This window comes from Myxine glutinosa, chromosome 14 (genome assembly GCF_964187855.1).
Source record: "Myxine glutinosa chromosome 14, kmMyxGlut1.1, whole genome shotgun sequence".
NCBI classification, from domain to species: domain Eukaryota; kingdom Metazoa; phylum Chordata; class Myxini; order Myxiniformes; family Myxinidae; genus Myxine; species Myxine glutinosa.
This window is the reverse complement of record NC_136274.1, coordinates 40,861,844-40,878,581: the sequence shown is the minus strand read 5'-3', so window position 1 is coordinate 40,878,581 and position 16,738 is coordinate 40,861,844. Positions and strand designations below refer to the sequence as shown.

Below are 16,738 nucleotides of genomic sequence, written 5' to 3'. Positions count from 1 at the left end.
TATTTTTGAGGTTGAGCAACGTTTCCGGTGCCATTACAAGGTGTGTGTGTTGCATCATTACCTCATGCGGGTCGGTCTGTCTACAGACATCAATCTATGGTCAAGCAACTATTTAATTTCAATTTCACATTATATATTGAACACTGTAGAACACAAATTGGAACATGAATCAGAACACGAACCTGCAGTTTAGCAGTACTTTGGCTCTGAATTTGCCAAAATGTACGGAATCGCGTTCTGAGCACATCCACACCGAGTGAGGGGATTTTTATGGTGTAGCTATTCGGGCAAAGCCGTCTAGAACATTGTCTGTCTGTCCGTATGTCCCCTCAAACATATACCAATCAGAGCTGAGGATCTGGTCACATGACACGGTGATGTGATTACGTCTGATGTCATTACGGCGGTACAGCGGCTGACTCCGCACACCGCCATTTTGATTCCAATTTCGTTCAGGCCGAACATATTGTTGCGGTTTTTAGAACCCTCCATTTTGTAAATATTGTAATAATCCCTTATAAATAATCCCCTGTAAATACTCCCATTTTTGGTGTAAAGGTCAAAGGTCGCACCCTAAGTTGGGTCATATTGCAACACGTAGGACACCATAGGCTTCTTCTTTAGTTATTTCATTAGTATGTGTTCTAGTTAAGGATCTGTTTCCAATAGTTGAATCTGCGTTGTATTAATCAAATAACCTAGGCCCCTCAATTACCCCCAATCTCTCTCTCTCTCTCTCCAAAGTGCCAGTAGCACCTACAGGCGGGGCTTGTCCTTCCTAATGCTCTCACATAATCTTATTGCCGTCGTCGCTGCCTTAGCGCTCGCTCCAAACGCCATTGAACATGTGGTCGGCTCGAGGAAAGAAGGGGCGGAGCCACGGGATGAGGTGTGGCCTCGCCCACGAGCCGTCGAGGGTGGAGCCAGTGAGCCCTCGCTGACCAACCAGGGCTGAGGTGAGCTCGTTAGTGGGCGTAGCCCTATGAAGGCGGCTTGATTTCGACGCGTGATGATATAAGCGTGTGCGCGAAGCCCTTTGACGGACTGCGCCGGGGGATGCTGATGTGAACGAACTGCGCGGGGAGCACTCGATTGATTGTCACGTTGTTTGAGCGACTTGCGTGAGGGTACCCTCTGAGACGAACGTTGGGCGAGAGAGATTTGGCACGAAGATTACGTACGCGGCATCCCAGTCCCCCGCATAATTATAAGGTGCGGTCGCGCGCCAACGACACGCGAAGCTGCCTGCCATTCTTCGCGGCGGACCCGGAGCCTGGAACCATCTGCTTGACCCTTCTCCTTCTACCTGCTATTCCCCATTCGTGTAAGTGTGTTTGTACTGTCCTGGGCATGTGATAATATAAGACTGTATAAGGTTGCCCTATGTCCTTTTATTTCCTTCTTTTGTATATTCTTGCCTTTCGTTTCCTCTTTTAGTGTAGTCAATAAATCATATTTGTTCTTTCCTTACCTTTTGGTTTCCTCTCGTCCGATCATCGTTGTCTTTTCCCCATTGAGTATCGGTGGCACGATATAGGAACCGCTCAGAATCGGGTTAGTCTTTCTGCTAACGGCTCGAGCTTCGGATTGCTAAACCGCTCGGCAAAATTCCATCTTGTCCGTGGCTCGGGCAGAAGTAGCTCCCTGCTTTGCGGCGAGGTTGGCGAAGGTATCTGGGAACCCATTGACCAGTCACCCTGGTCAATCTCAACCCTGCAAAGGAGCGCGATATCTTCTAGGACTCGGACGGCCAGCTTAATAGACTAGGGGATTAACCCCCCCCCCCCCCTCGGTAAGGGGAGCGCCGTAATCCGAGATCCGTAACAATATCGTCGAACCTGTCATATATCACAATCGCCATGCTCTACCTTTTCGTTTTTCATTCAGTGTGAAACACAAACAAACCGATTGTTAAAATGATCATCAAATATCAAAAGCATAGGTGTATACGGGTCTTCCAACAATATGGTACGTATAGGCCTTAGGTTTCATGCCTCACTTTCGGACTGCTTTGGACAATTAAGCTCAGGTTTCTTAATACAGTAGTGTATCGTTTCAGTAGTATCGTTTTTGTAATAATCATAATAATAATATAGTAAATATAACCATAACACTTTAATCCCAATGTCGTGAATGGAAAGTTAATTGATTGAAGAGGTGTATGGTTCATGAATCAATGATAAGCGGTGTAACTGTGGAAGTAAGGAATTAGCCTCGGTTTTTTTATTTATAGTAATATCGTTTTCGTAATAATGATAATGTAACGTTAATATTATAATAAATGTAATCGTAACACTAATCCCTTCATAGTGACTGCAAAGTTACTAGACTAGAGGTTAAAATATATGTTCTATATATTAAAGTAGCGGCAGTCATCAGTAAAGCAGCAGTAAAGCGGCAGTAAAGCTTTAGATTTAGACTGTTAGACTTTTGGTCTTGTTTTTTTTTTTTAAGTCTGTCTGCCTGTCCGGCAGTCAAACAAATTTGAAAATGATTCCAAACAGGTAACTTCCTGTTTTTAGGGATGTCAGAAAGGATACAGGCAACAGGCACGAATAACAAATTCAATGTGTTAAAGTGGTGTAATTTGGTGAAAATAAAGTGGTGTAATTGATGGTGCATCAACGGCTTCTGAAAAAACCTTATTTCTGATGGCTTCCAAAAAACCGTTCTGAAAACGGCTTCCGATAAACTTCTGGGAAAAACCTTTTATTTTTCTAGTTTTATTATTATTATTATTTTTCTACAGCCTTTAAAACCTTTATTTTATATTCATTGAATTATTTACTCAAACACGGAAACACAAATCACCTTCTTGGCAATTTCAAAAACCTTCCGTTTAGCAGTTCTTGGACATTTAGCCGCACTACCTCATTTTCATGCCCTGAGGGCAGAGTAACTGTGAGATTCAGCATTCATCTTACTATTATAATTCACCAAATGTCTGTCTGGACACGGGTTGAATCTCTGCCTGAGAGAATTCTAACCCATTTCAACTGAAGGAAACACGTATCGGGAGTACATACGACATAGCGATTGTGAACACGATTATCGATCACGATTCACGATCACGATCATCACGATCATAGTGTATCGATCACTGTGGGACATTTGGTGAATTATAGTAAGATACTGTTTAGATTTTGATGATTTGCATGTGATATGATTTAACGGATGTTTATATGAATAGTTTAAAATAAAAAAAGCCTTCAATTTCTGATATTTTACCTTTTTATTTGGGCTTCCCAATTGAAGCCCCGCCCATAGGGCCGGTACCGTTGCTAACATTTGCGTTCGCATAACGTTCATTGTGACGTTGTACTCATTGTGACGATGTTCTCATTGTGACGATGTTGTTTTCCCGGGTGCCGCACAAACGGCTGCACCGATCGCTGCACAGCTGCACCGATCGAACTTGGTGACCTCGGACAAAGACCTTTTATAAGGACACGGGTTGTTGGAGGACACGGGGAGTACATACAACATCGGGAGTACTCACTGCACGCGTCTTCAGTATCGAGCTTAAATCTGTCATGGCGGATCTGAAGAGCGGAATGCTTGGAGAAGTGGTGGGCTACTTCGGCATGAAGGAGGATCAGAAACGTGGACTCCCACACTGCCACATCCTGCTGATACTTGCTCTCGCATGACGTTATTTCCCGGGTGCCGCACAAATGGCCGCACCGTTTGAGATTTAATGGATGTTTAAATAAATCGTTTAAAATAAAAAAAAGCCTTCAATTTCTGATATTTAGCCTTTTCATTTGGGCCTCCCAATTGAAGCCCCCGCCCATAGGGCGGGTACTGCTGCTAGTTAATATAATTCACCAAATGTCCGTCTGTCTGTCTGTCTGTTCGAAGGTACCGTAAAAACTGCTGAACCAATCGCAAAGATATTTTGGGTGGATAATCCTGGGATCTCCAGGAGTAAAATAGGCTATTTAGTTTTCCCAATTTCAGCTTTAGTCTCCAGCATTCTCAGGTTTGGACTCCCGCATAACATTCGCGTTCGCATAACGTTCATTGTTCTCATTGTGACGATGTTGTTTTCCCGGGTGCCACACAAATGGCTGCACTGATCGCTGCACGGACTCGATCGGACTCGGTGACCTCGGACAAAGACCTTTTATAAGGACACGGGTTGAATCCCTGCTTGGGAGAATTCTAACCCATTTCAACTGAAGGAAACGCATATCGGGAGTACATACGACATAGCGATTGTGAACACGATTATCGATCACTATTCAGGATCACGATCATCACAATCATAGTGTATCGATCACTGTGGCACATTTGGTGAATTATAGTAAGATACTGTTTAGATTTTGATGATTTGCGTGTGATATGATTTAACGGATGTTAATATGAATCGTTTAAAATAAATAAAACCCTTCAATTTCTGATATTTTACCTTTTCATTTGGGCCTCCCAATTGAAGCCCCACCCGCAGGCAGCGGGTACCGTTGTGGGCGTTGAATCCCTGCTTGAGAGAATTCCATCCCCCTCCCCGCCATCACGGTCGTCTCTCCAACTCACATTCCCACGAGATATGCGGAAAGGACGACCCAAAACCAATATAAACATCATTCGTATATAAACATCATTAAAAGTAAATAATGACTTCGGGAAAAGTTCAAAGACATTTAATTTCTACATGAGAGAATTCCACATAGCTATTTGGGCGGTGAATACATTAACAGATCGCTGTCTCCATCGATCTTGCCTTTATGGCCTTTAAAATGGCCATAAATGGCCTTTAAAATGCATGTTGTTGTTGTTGTTGTTGTCTCCATCGATCTTGCCAAGGCCGTAACACCGATCGGCTCAAAATCTTTTTAACTGTTCATTTGGTAGTTTTTACAATGAAGGAAACATTAACAATGTTGTTAAAATTTTATTTTGTGATTAATTGGAGTTATGTTGTTTGGAATTTAAAAAAAGAGATATCGAGTTCAAGTGAATGACGACATGCCATGATGGTTTCTACTTTCTGAACGTGAACTTCGCGAATTGCCATATGCAGATTCGCCACGGTCCCACGATCGATGTTTCTATACGTGAACGTACCCGTTTGTTTGTGAACGGGTACGTTTTTCATGGAAGTCCTTCACAAACTTGCTGTCCATGTCTGACGTGCGACTGAAGGTGCTACAGGAATGTGGAATTTATTGGTTTCATGCTTTAGCATTCGCCGTATCTGCATTGCCTGTTTGCTTCTGGCCTCCTCCATAAAAAGCCTTCAATTTCTGATATTTTACCTTTTCATTTGGGCCTCCCAATTGAAGCCCCACCCGTAGGGCGGGTACCTTTGCTAGTACAAATAAATATGACGGTGCATATCGCTGTTTGTTTGGTGCAAAACACAAAGCAATAGTTGAAAAGACCCTCCCCGTGTCCTTTTTTCTCAAGACTGCACGGGGTAAGGTGTTCTATGAACTCTCCAGTTTTACCTGCATTTTTTTATTCTTCCTTTCCGCATCAGCCTTCCTAATTTGTTCATTTTGTGCCGTCTTTTGTATCCAACCAACTACTATAACATATGCACCACCCGGGGATTTCAATCAAACATGGGACAAGTATGGACTGTAATACAATGATGAACTCATTAGATTTTGGCTTCAATATGTCATGGGTCAAAGGTCATGCACCCTTTGAACGTCATTTTGCATACTATGACTTTAATTAGAAATGTTTGACGTTCTCTTCTCTTATTTGACCTTTAAATTTTCATTGACCTTTCACTGAGATCAAACACAGCAGTAGGTTAACATCTAACAGGTTGAGGCATATCCATTGACACATTTGTGTCATATTTAATTTTCTATTTTCATTTCCTTGCTTTCCTCTTTGGCCTTTCTTGATGCTGTTGTTTTTACAATTTTACGCCATCCAACTGACTTTTGATTCACGAAGTGCATTATTTCTGTTGGTGGTCATCCTGCAGGAAATAAAGATTTGTCCCGATGATGGCTGATTTGTCTGCCAAAATGCTGGTTTGCACTTTGGCCAAACTGAGTTGGCATTGGCAGGATCATTCAACCAACCTTGGCCCAACGTTACCCATATGCAGCTGTTTATGGGAGCTACCCTGTTAATGCCAACCAATACTAGCTTCTTACTGTAGCATGAAGAACTAGTCTTGCTGGTGAAGGCCTGTGTCGCAGGACCGGTCGAACTATGAATGAAATGAACAGGACATTGATCGATGTATTCTAAACGCTGTTTTGGGGGTTAACCATTTGTCAGAGCAAAAAGGAGGGGCATTAATCCTTCCTTGGAGCATCAGAGCACTTTTTATTGTTGCTCCAACGAAGGGTTAATGCCCAAAACGTCCGCTTCTCCTTACTCTCCACGGCGGCTAGCACATCCCGATCAACGCCCTATTGATTTTGTCCCTTGATCTAGCTATTGATTGTTGACTAGTGGCATCACACAACAGAAACTACAATGTAGTCCCAAAGGCTTTGTCTTTTGATATGGCTGCTGCTGATGTATATTTGGTGTGATGGTACCGGTGGCTATGCACCCCTTATTCCCTTCCTCCAGGGCATTGACAACCCGGACCACTTCGGACTGATGTGTCGCGAGACGTCGGAGCAGGGAAGCCATCGTTTTATGTGCTACGTCTTTCAGTGTGCTTCAGAGGAGCTGGTAATGTTGCCATTTCTCTGGTTATTGATTGATGGAGGCCTTCCTTATGTTGCTTAGATATCGGATATCTAAACAGAGATTTGAAGTGCAGGAAAACGTGGTGATTTGCTCGCTAAATGTACAGGCAATCAGTAAGCCGATTACAATATTATGATCAAAAGATTTTCTTTCTTCTACTTGCGGCAAATCAGAAAAGCCATTACATACAAATTATTGGCACAATTAGTAAAGGTAGGCCTCTCTTTTTGGATAGAGTGGTAAATTTTTGGGGGTTATTTCCATTAGCTTTCAGACAAAAAGCTTCTCCCTCATTACTCACGCTTATAACATTGCTGAACTCTCTAGATTCAAGAAGAAAGACATAATTTTGTAGACTTCGCTAATGACTCAATTCTGAGCTTGAGTTCCAATAATACGACTATCCTCGGTGTTGCATTCATGAAATTGCCATAAATGAAGCATCTTTCAGTGCTTATTGGTCCAATGAAGAATGGAATGTATAATGCACTTGGTACGCAAGTTGCCCACTCTTATCCAAGTTTTTTCCCTGGCTGATGCTGTAAAGTGAGGGGTCTGTTACATCATTGTTGTAATTTATTCACACTAGCAATGGTACCCGCCCTATGGGCGGGGCTTCAATTGGGAAGCCCAAATGAAAAGGCAAAATATCAGAATTTTTTGTTTTGTTTTTTTGTATACAGAATCGAGGCTCGTGAAAGAGCTAACATTTATCACAAAAAAAAACAAACAGACAAACAAAATATATAAAAAGAGGGAGCGGTAGACAAGATGGGGAGAGAAGGGGAAGCACACAAACAAAACATTTGAGAGCAGGGACATCGGGAGATGTGTGGGAGGGAGAGGGCTTGGGGAAAAATGGAAGGCTTTTTTTATTTTAAACTATTCATGTAAGCATCCGCTGAATCATATCACACGCAAATCATCCAAATCTAAACACTACATGGCACCCATTTTGAAAAAATATTGAATTCTGCAAAACGGAAGCGGCCGCTACACGTCTTTCTCAGTCGCACGTTTATGTGTGAAGAGTGCGCGCCGAATCTGTAATATGGAAGCGGCCGCTACACCTGTTTCTATGTCGCTTTGCACACGCTGCCATTTTACTTCGGAGCCGCACGTTTATATAGGAAGAGTTTGTCAGGAGTCGATCTACTCTCTCCTGGTACGTAGAATAAACAGTATTTGTAGAATTTCAACAAAAGCCTCATCACTGTTCATATCGGTAAATATTATTCCATCGTGTTTGGAAAAATTGGAAAATTGGAAAACTTGGAAAAATTGGAAAAACAATATTGCCTATTTTACTTCTAGGGGTCCCAGGAATACCCACCCAAAATATCGTTGTGATCGGTTGAGCCGTTTTTGCGGTACCTTCGAACAGACGGACGGACATTTGGTGAATGATAGTAAGATGATCAACATGGTGGCCCGAACACTTCAAAAGGCCTACAGGTTATTTGGGACTTGTTCTGAAGGTTTACGGCTGCAAAGTCGCTCAAAAGCATGAAATGGCATCCTCTTGTTCCGGCGTGATTGCATTACTGTTGTTGAGAGACTTTCTCCCCTTCAACGCCAACACAATAAGTTCTCACATTATCAGACCTGTATATTTTGTCCTTGACGACGTACAAGTGCCAGGAAGGTATCTTGGGTATCACGTGTACACTAACCGGCTTACCTGTGTTTATATCACTGCAGGTGGAAGAAGTGATGCAGACAATGCGTCAGGGTTTCCAGACAGCTGCGGCACTTCATGCCGGAATTTCACGTCTTCAGCTCTGCGAGGCTTGTCCCATGCATTTCCTGCATCGGCTGTGCGAACGTATCAACGGTACGACTGCAACTGGCACGCGTGTCAGCACCCATAGCGCCACCGGTGGCGCAGACCATTAAGATTCCTATTTTGAAGTGGTTCGTAAGCGTTGATAATCGTAAAGGCAGTGACTGTACATATTTGTCATGTGCCTGATAAACATGTATTGACTTTTGTTATGCAACTAATCTTTGTTTAAATAACCTTCTCCATATGCTGCGTACAGGACTGCAGCCGCTCAAAGCCAAGCTGATTATCCAGAAGCATTTGGCCCTGCTGAGTGATGGAGACCAAGCCTTGGTTTTTGAGCAGCTCAAGGTGCCTAAGATGTGACTTATCTTTGAACAAACAATGTGTCGGGAGGAGTTGGGGGAGGGTGGTTGATGCTGATTGATCGGTACCACCTGGGATACCCTGAAAAGGCTGTGGGCAATTGCTCTTTTGAAGCTGCAATTCCATGCAGATCTGATTTTGCTTTTCTGTCTGCTATTGAGGGGCAGAGGTGAATCCAATTGAGGTTTTAGCTACGGCTGTACAAATGCTTCCTTCGCTCATGCATTAACATGTGCTCCTCAGAAAGTGAAGACTGTGAGCGATGCAGAAGAAAACGAAATCCTGATGGGAGTGCTGAGGATTTTGTGCGAAAACAAGCAGAGGGTCCACGTGCACTTGCAGGAAGGCCCGCAGGTTTGTGACTAAACCGTGAGCACGAAAAAAGACACAGCACGTTGCTCACCACTCTGCTTTGCATAATTCACCACCCATATGAATCATTTTTCTGTTGAGCATAACTAACCCGGCACATTGTGTTTCTGGCTCAGCTTCCCTCTCAGGTTCCTGCGCCCATACTTCGTTCCAACAGCCAGAGTAGTCAGTCCAAGCTGGGCTTCCTACGGAACCGTGCACGCAAATCCATAACCAACTCCCTGGAGAACATTCTCAACAGGGTTCGTCACCACAATACCTCGCAAACAAATCGCCAGTACTGATGCTTCTTATTTCGTATGCAGCACATGGCTGCGGGTAGCGACACACACGTTGATGAATCACCAGCACTGGTGCTCAGTTACGTTCGTAATGGGACAACAAAACCATCTATGCCCACCATAAAAAACGAAAATTATCCACTGATGCATAGAACCAACTGACATTGACTGAAGAACAATGTTTTGTTGGATGGATTATCTATATATTTTTTGCAAAAATGGCTCATATTTGGAAAATAAATTGTAAATCTTCGTCTTGGCTACCCAGGCGACTATTTTCATCAAGGAGGTTTCAAGAGCAATGCATTTCCATAACTATCATCATTGTTATAATGATTTTAATCATTCCTCTTGTGAACTTGCATTTTTGCACAGGGCGTCATGAGCCGCCTGGGCAGTGGTGAAAACTTTGAAGTTTTCAAGGAGAGGCGAAGCAGTCGAACTGAGGTGGGTGCAGGTGGCTGCATTCGCTGAATTCAAGCTCCGCATTTTCTGCTGATCTCTCCACTAATAATAGGCTTGCTGGAGGATTGAGAATCTCACATTTGTAATCTATAATGGCCTTGCCTAACCAACTTATCTGGGCTTGTGATTTTAGAAAATGCTATTTGTTGTTGTTGTTGTTGTTGTTAGAATGCTTCTTTACAAAAATAAAGTGGGAAGTGGAGAAGGGTAGGACCCGCAGTCATTCAGAAGAACCGTCTAACAATGGAAGGGAACCCCCAACCTCTGGGATACTGGTTCACTGGTTCAGTGACCTTATCACTAGGCCACCACTATGCCTGGATTTCACTTGTTAGGCTGCAACAGCTAGCCTGATGTTTGAAAGTGAAGCTCACATGATAAGGCATTTCCTTTAATCTCGTCATTTCGCACTGCTTGCCCTAGGATCTTCACGGGGCGTCACCACCTGTTTCCCCCACGTTTCTGCCACGGGCCTCAACTCCGACACAAGATCTACATGGTGGGCTGCAGTCTCCTCCACCCTTCCGTCGCCGAGCCCATACCATCAGCTCTCCACAGGCTAGTAGCCTAGAATTCTTATTTCACAATACCCCTAACTCTGAAAATGATGATTATCATTTCTGTAAGTAATAATATTTTGTCTGTCGACTTATCTGTGGTTTAAGACGTTTAATTGAATAAATAAATAAAAATTGCAAAGTGTGATATTTTCTAAAATACATTGTATAATTGTCCATTTAAAATGCATTACAGCAAGTTTCCATTTAAAAGTGTGGATACGTTCCCAGAAAGTGAAGCGTTAATGAAGACGATGTTAAACAGACAAGATAATGGTGGATGGGGGGAAGAGGTGCGTTTCCAGGGCACATTTTCGGTCACCCTAACATAACTTTAATGTCACTTATCTACATATTAGAGACAAATATTAAACAAATCAATAAGGAACACACATGAATATGAATGATGAATGAATGATCGTTTTAAGGCCATTTTCCCCGCCAGAGCGGGGGTTAGCCTTACGGGCCCCATGACAATCATGGTTCCCTGTTTGAGGCAATGTTTTTATGGCCGGATGCCCTTCCTGACGCCAAACCTTGGTCGCCTCTTACGATGCACAGGGATGCGGTGTACCTATTCTAAATCAGGGTACACACCGTGATCATTCATCCCAGCAAGCTGGTACTCAATTTGCCGACCTCGGAAGGATGACAGGCTGAGTCAACCCCCCTGGCGTTAATTTAGCGATCGACCGGGATTCGAACCCAGGATCCTCGGATCCCAAGCCGGCACCCTAACCGCTAAGCTAACACCAGGCTAATAAGGAACACACATGAAATACATAAATCGACAATTAAATGAACAGTTACCGGGGTACTCACCAAAATGTAATAAGATTTTTTTTTGTCAGGATGGGAGAGGTGCGAGTGTGGAGTGCAGCGGTCACAGTGAGGAAGAGGCTCGGATGGACTGCTCAAATAATTTGTGTACTGGGAAGGCAAAGGGGTAGGGCGGGGGTAAGCCCGGGGCGATACGGTGCTTTCCTCGCCCTGATCGGGCTATCGGGTGAGTTGTGCAGCAAATCTGGATTTGAGGAATCTTCAATTGAGCTATCGAATGGTCTGCGCCGCGAATCCGGAGCGGATAAGTCGTCACCGAGGTGCCGCGAGTTGACAGGATCAAAGCACCGGGGAAATACGACACCGATTTCCGGTGCGGAAGATGAGGAAATTGATGGTTTAAGACGTTACAGCAAGTGTGGATACGTCCGGTGCTTATTATCATGTTGAGTGATTATGCCGTGTACTGTAGTGAACTGTGTTCAGATTAAACCTATTGAGACAGTGCTCAGTGGTTAAGTTCTTTCCATTACAATCCTGGAATCATTTATAGCAATAGCTTTTCCATTTTAATCATGATTTATGAAAATATGTCTATAACTAGAAATGTCAGTCTGTCTGTCTATCTGTCTGTGTGTCTGTGTGTTACATATACGCTCCTACACCTCCGGATGGATTTGGACCAAATTTGTCACACAGGTAAAAAGTTGTACCGGCCAGGTTTTACTGGGGTTAACGGTTCATTTGGCCGCTGGGAAACCCCTGGGGAAAAATGATGGGGTATACTTCTTGGCTGTTGCAGTTGGTTTGAATAGCGTCACCTTTGGTAAAGTTGAGGGCTACAGGATGCATTGATTTCTCCAGACAACTGCCTGACTGTCGTTTTCTGTGGTTATTCTTGCCGCCCCCATGGCTAGCTTTTCCCCTTCACTGGGGAGGGTTACTTTTGCTAGTTACCAATAACATGAAAAGACTAATGCCATAATTTTGCTATAAAAAGGCTATTGCTTATGCATGTGAGTGTTAATCGTTACTTATATATGAGGTGTAGGTATATATGTGCACAAAGGTAGTTTCTATTTTATTCCCACACTTTTTGAAAAAAAAAACGGGTGGATATTGTAATTGCTCCGTCTGTCCGTTCATCACGCCATCTCCTCATAATTGGTTGTGCAGAAAGCCACCAAACTTGGTAGTGATGATCACCACATGGCACAAAGGTGCAAGGGCAGAATAAATTTTCCTTCTGCCCCATGGGCTGGGGTTAAAAGGTCATGTATGTGTATGTATGCATATATACCAGTAATTATGCAACTCCATACCATCAGTGGAGAACTGCCAGTAAGGTGTCCAAGACAGCTACTGCTGCACCTTACCGGGAGTGATAAGCATCGCCGACCACACAGTGCATTACCTCTGCTATCCACCCACTAGATGGAGTTGACCTGGAAGTGACCAGACGGAAGCCAAACAGTTCAATCTTGGTTTCGTCAGACCATAGAATCTTGTTTCTCAGTCTGATAGTCCTTGAGGTGCTTTTCTGCAAACTCCAAGCGGGCTTTCATGTGTCTTTCACTGAGGAGAGGCCTCCGTCTGGCCATTCTGCCATAAAGCCCGATCCATGCAGTGTTGCAGTGATGGTTGTCCTTCTGGAAGTTTCTCCCATCTCCACACAGGATCTCTGGAGCTCAGCCAGAGTGACCATCGGGTTCTTGGTCACCTCTCTTACGAAGGCCCTTCTCCCCCGATTGCTCAGTTTGGCCGGGCGGCCAGCTCTAGGAAGAGTTCTGGCTGTTCCAAACTTCTTTCATTTAAGAATTATGGAGGCCACTGTGCTCTTGGGAACCTTCAATGCAGCAGAGACTTGTTTTGTGGGCTTACCCAGATCTGTGCCTCGACACAATCCTGTCTCTGAGCTCTGCAGGCAGTTCCTTCGACCTCATGGCTTGGTTTTTGCTCTGATATGCATTGTCAGCTGTGAGACCTTATATAGACAGGTGTGTGCCTTTCCAAATCATGTCCAATCAAATGAATTTACCACAGGTGGACTTCAATCGAGGTGTAGAAACATCTCAAAGATGATCAAGAGAAATGGGAGGCATCTGAGCTAAATTTCAAGTGTCATAGCAAAGGGTATGAATACTTATGTCAATGTGATATTTCATTTTTTTCTTTTTAATAAATTTGCAAAATGTTCTAAAATCCTGTTTTCTCTTTGTCATTATGGGGTATTGAGTGTAGATTGATGAGGGAAAAAATGAATTTAAACGATTTCAGCATAAGGCTGCAACATTACAAAATGTGAAAAAAGTGAAGGGGTCTGAATACTTTCTGAATGCACTGTATGTTTAAAACTATTTTAAAATATATTTTAAACTATTTTTAATTTAACTTTGTACATGCAATTAACATTGGGGGACGTATGAAATATGTATCGATTTTTTGGGGGATTTGACCTCTGATTCATGTCTCAGTGAGTGGAGGCTTTGGGGACACAGGAGTCAAAAACTGATTTTTTTTTTTAACTCAATGACCCTCCAAGTATAACTCAATGATATTTGATATTAGGTCATTCTTGGGTGGACTTTACGCCATCTTTCAACCTTGCTTTTAGAGGGAAGAGTGGGGTTTTGCTATGGCGCCATCGACTTTGCTCTGGCATTTACTTGCTAGCGGACAGATGTACCCGTCAAGGATGGATGATGGGATGGAATGGCATTTTATAAGATGGGAGGACCATACTGCTACTGCTACGACTACTGCAACAACATTGTATGTCAGTTGTTCTTGAAGCACCGCCCAGGGAGAATACTGTGATGTCATCCAGCATGGCAAACATTTCATCAAAAGTCTACTTTTGACTGGGCTGAACAGAATACAAGATGCTGTAAAAGGAGAATTGTATGACATTGTTAATTGTACAAACGAGAATTTGTGATCTCGATAAGATACTGACCCAACCCGGCCTGCCTTTTCCTGGTATGATGTAGCAGATTCACTGCATTGAAATTTCTTTGAGAAAACGAATACTTGTTTTGTAAAATAGAAGTAGAATAAAAGACGTAAGTAATGAAAAATCAGACATATATTGATGCATCTATTTGTGTACATTTATCGGTGCTTCAATCACAACGTCCATTGATCCACATTGATCAAGAAATGGATTCCGTTATTCTGTTATGCATTCTGTGCATGAAATTATTTACGAGCATGTTTTTGCTCCTGCAGGCAATGGCGGCCCTAAGGCGAGGAGATCTTGCCAGTGAGACACAGACGCATCGGCAGGCATCTCATGCGAAGGTGCGCCAGCGTGGTAATGCACAGACTGCCACGACTCAAAGTGCAGTGTAAGTTTGGGGTCCACCAGTGCACGTATTTATTTGCCTTCCAAGTTGGAAGGCCATTGTTCATGCTGCGATTTTTCTTCTCCCCACCAAAAATTATTACTCGTCTTTCTCAGAGACGCCTACAAACTGATACTAAATCTGAAGACTCACAGGATTCTTCCAAGTTATCGGGTCTAATACATATTCTTTTGATGAGTCTAATAGGTCGAATATCTTGTAGGAACCTTGCATTTATGATTTTTTTTTCTTCCAAATTTGATATCCTAAAGAACTGCTGACTATACACATTGTTACCTCAGAGGTTGTACAAATTAGCTAGAATGTTAAGTTAGCGTGGTCCATGTGTTTGAGTAGGTTCAAAAACAATTCTGTAGTCAGGGACCCATCAGAGTGAGGTTGTCCTGTTGTTACGTATGCTAGGGGAGGTGGTATAGTTGGCTTAGGCATTAGACAGGAAAGTGTGCTTCGCATTACAGGAGAGAGAGAGAATTGGGTTGTTGCCTCACCCCCAAGCAGCGCAGCGAGTAACGGAGTGAAATTCGTCGAGAGGAGGGCTAGGATCACTCAGTCATGGGGAATGAGGACCCGTGGTGAGCAGGGAAGGGAGTGGAAGGACAATAAGCGACCCCTTCCGGCAAGGATACAGCAAAAGGGAGCTGTTGCAGTTCTGGGGGGGGGGGGGGGGCTGGGAGGTGAGATGGATGGGCAGCCCGGGATTTCCCTTGAGTCGGGACTTTGTTTTGACCTCATTGTAGGACCTCCTGGCTTCCAAGATAGTTGATGCCACCATGCAAGTAATTGTGAATCCATGGCCTTGCTAGGATAGAAATGTTGTAATTGATAAACTGAATGATAGAAATAAATGCAAACTGAATGTTGAATGCTCCTTTCGGTCACGTGCGACTTCATGTGTGCTCTGGAGGGCATATAGGCCGTGAAATTGGTTAGGGTCGATTTTCCAATTTGGTTTTGGCTCCACTGACGAGCTGGACCAGATGTCATCCACAGGGGGGACATGGTCAATCAGATGGGGTTCATATTTGAAAAAGTTAAATTGCCCCTTTGTTTCTTTTTGTGTGCCATCTTCTCTCCCGATGAACACCTGGTAAAGATGTTAAGAGGGTGGGGAATTAAATTTTCCTTTTTATTTCGGATTTTTTGTGGATTTGTTCAAATGTGAATTCTGAAACGAAGGGAATAGTTCATTAAGTTTCGATTAGGTAAGGTCAATGTGGTCTTGCCTTCCACAACCCACCCTGATTTAATGGGTAAGATAATAAGATTGTGAATGTTTAACGGCAAAGCTATTAGAAAAGATATCAGGAGACGAGTATACTTTCACTTTCATTCGGACATTAGGAGACAATATGTAAGATTTTAACCTGGATCCCAGTTTTTTGAGGTATTCTACAAACCTTGTGTCCCGATGACCCATCCCTTCATTTTTATTTGCTTTGCTATGATGGGATCTATTCTTTAAAGATTGCCATTTAGGAGTTTGTTTTTAAACCTACGTTGGCGGGTGAAATGACCGTACCTGCCTTGCCCAGGAAACCAAGTCTGCGGCCTGCTTCGTGGCGCAAGAAGATCTTCCTGCAGGTGACATCAGGGAACCTCCAGCCGAGTGCTACATTCTGTGGTGAGCGGGGTAGTGATCCTTTGCTCAGTCGATGGTTAGGAAAGTACATCCAATCCAAATTGAATTCCATATTTAAAACAGCCATTTGGTTTCACCTCCATTTTGAAAATTTATATAAAGCATCCTGGTAGGCCTTTGACCTGCCAAGCTCTTCAGTACTCTGTAGTTGTAATGCATGCCTTAGGCCTTGCTCTAAATTGGCAAGGCAACATTTGGTTTCTCATTTGCAAACCGCTGCAGCCAATCAGTGATGGTTGTTTGCTATAGGACGGGGCAATATTGATATTTTTGCTCGTCGATTAATTAATCGTCCCTCCAAATATCGACGATCTATCGATATATCGTCTTTGCGCAATCCCTACGCTAACAAAGTGCGACCACCCGGCGGCGATAGCTGGGTCTTGGGGGGTACATACACACTGCTGATGTTTATATAACCCTAATGATGATCAACTGTGCAATAGTTTGAAGATATAGCT

General features: G+C 43.3%; 1 protein-coding gene across 2 annotated transcripts in view; it reads left to right on the top strand.

Annotated features, from left to right (window-relative positions):
* Positions 1–16,738, top strand: part of LOC137439653 (TBC1 domain family member 4) — an 80,133-nt gene that overhangs the window by 55,583 nt on the left and 7,812 nt on the right. For both annotated transcript variants that reach the window (XM_068135616.2, XM_068135617.2), the window contains exons 7-15: positions 6,547–6,651; positions 8,371–8,503; positions 8,712–8,803; positions 9,062–9,172; positions 9,307–9,432; positions 9,847–9,918; positions 10,360–10,494; positions 14,502–14,620; positions 16,171–16,259. In XM_068135616.2, coding sequence (XP_067991717.2) covers positions 6,547–6,651; positions 8,371–8,503; positions 8,712–8,803; positions 9,062–9,172; positions 9,307–9,432; positions 9,847–9,918; positions 10,360–10,494; positions 14,502–14,620; positions 16,171–16,259 — 982 coding nt within the window. The remainder of the gene's footprint in view (positions 1–6,546; positions 6,652–8,370; positions 8,504–8,711; positions 8,804–9,061; positions 9,173–9,306; positions 9,433–9,846; positions 9,919–10,359; positions 10,495–14,501; positions 14,621–16,170; positions 16,260–16,738) is intronic.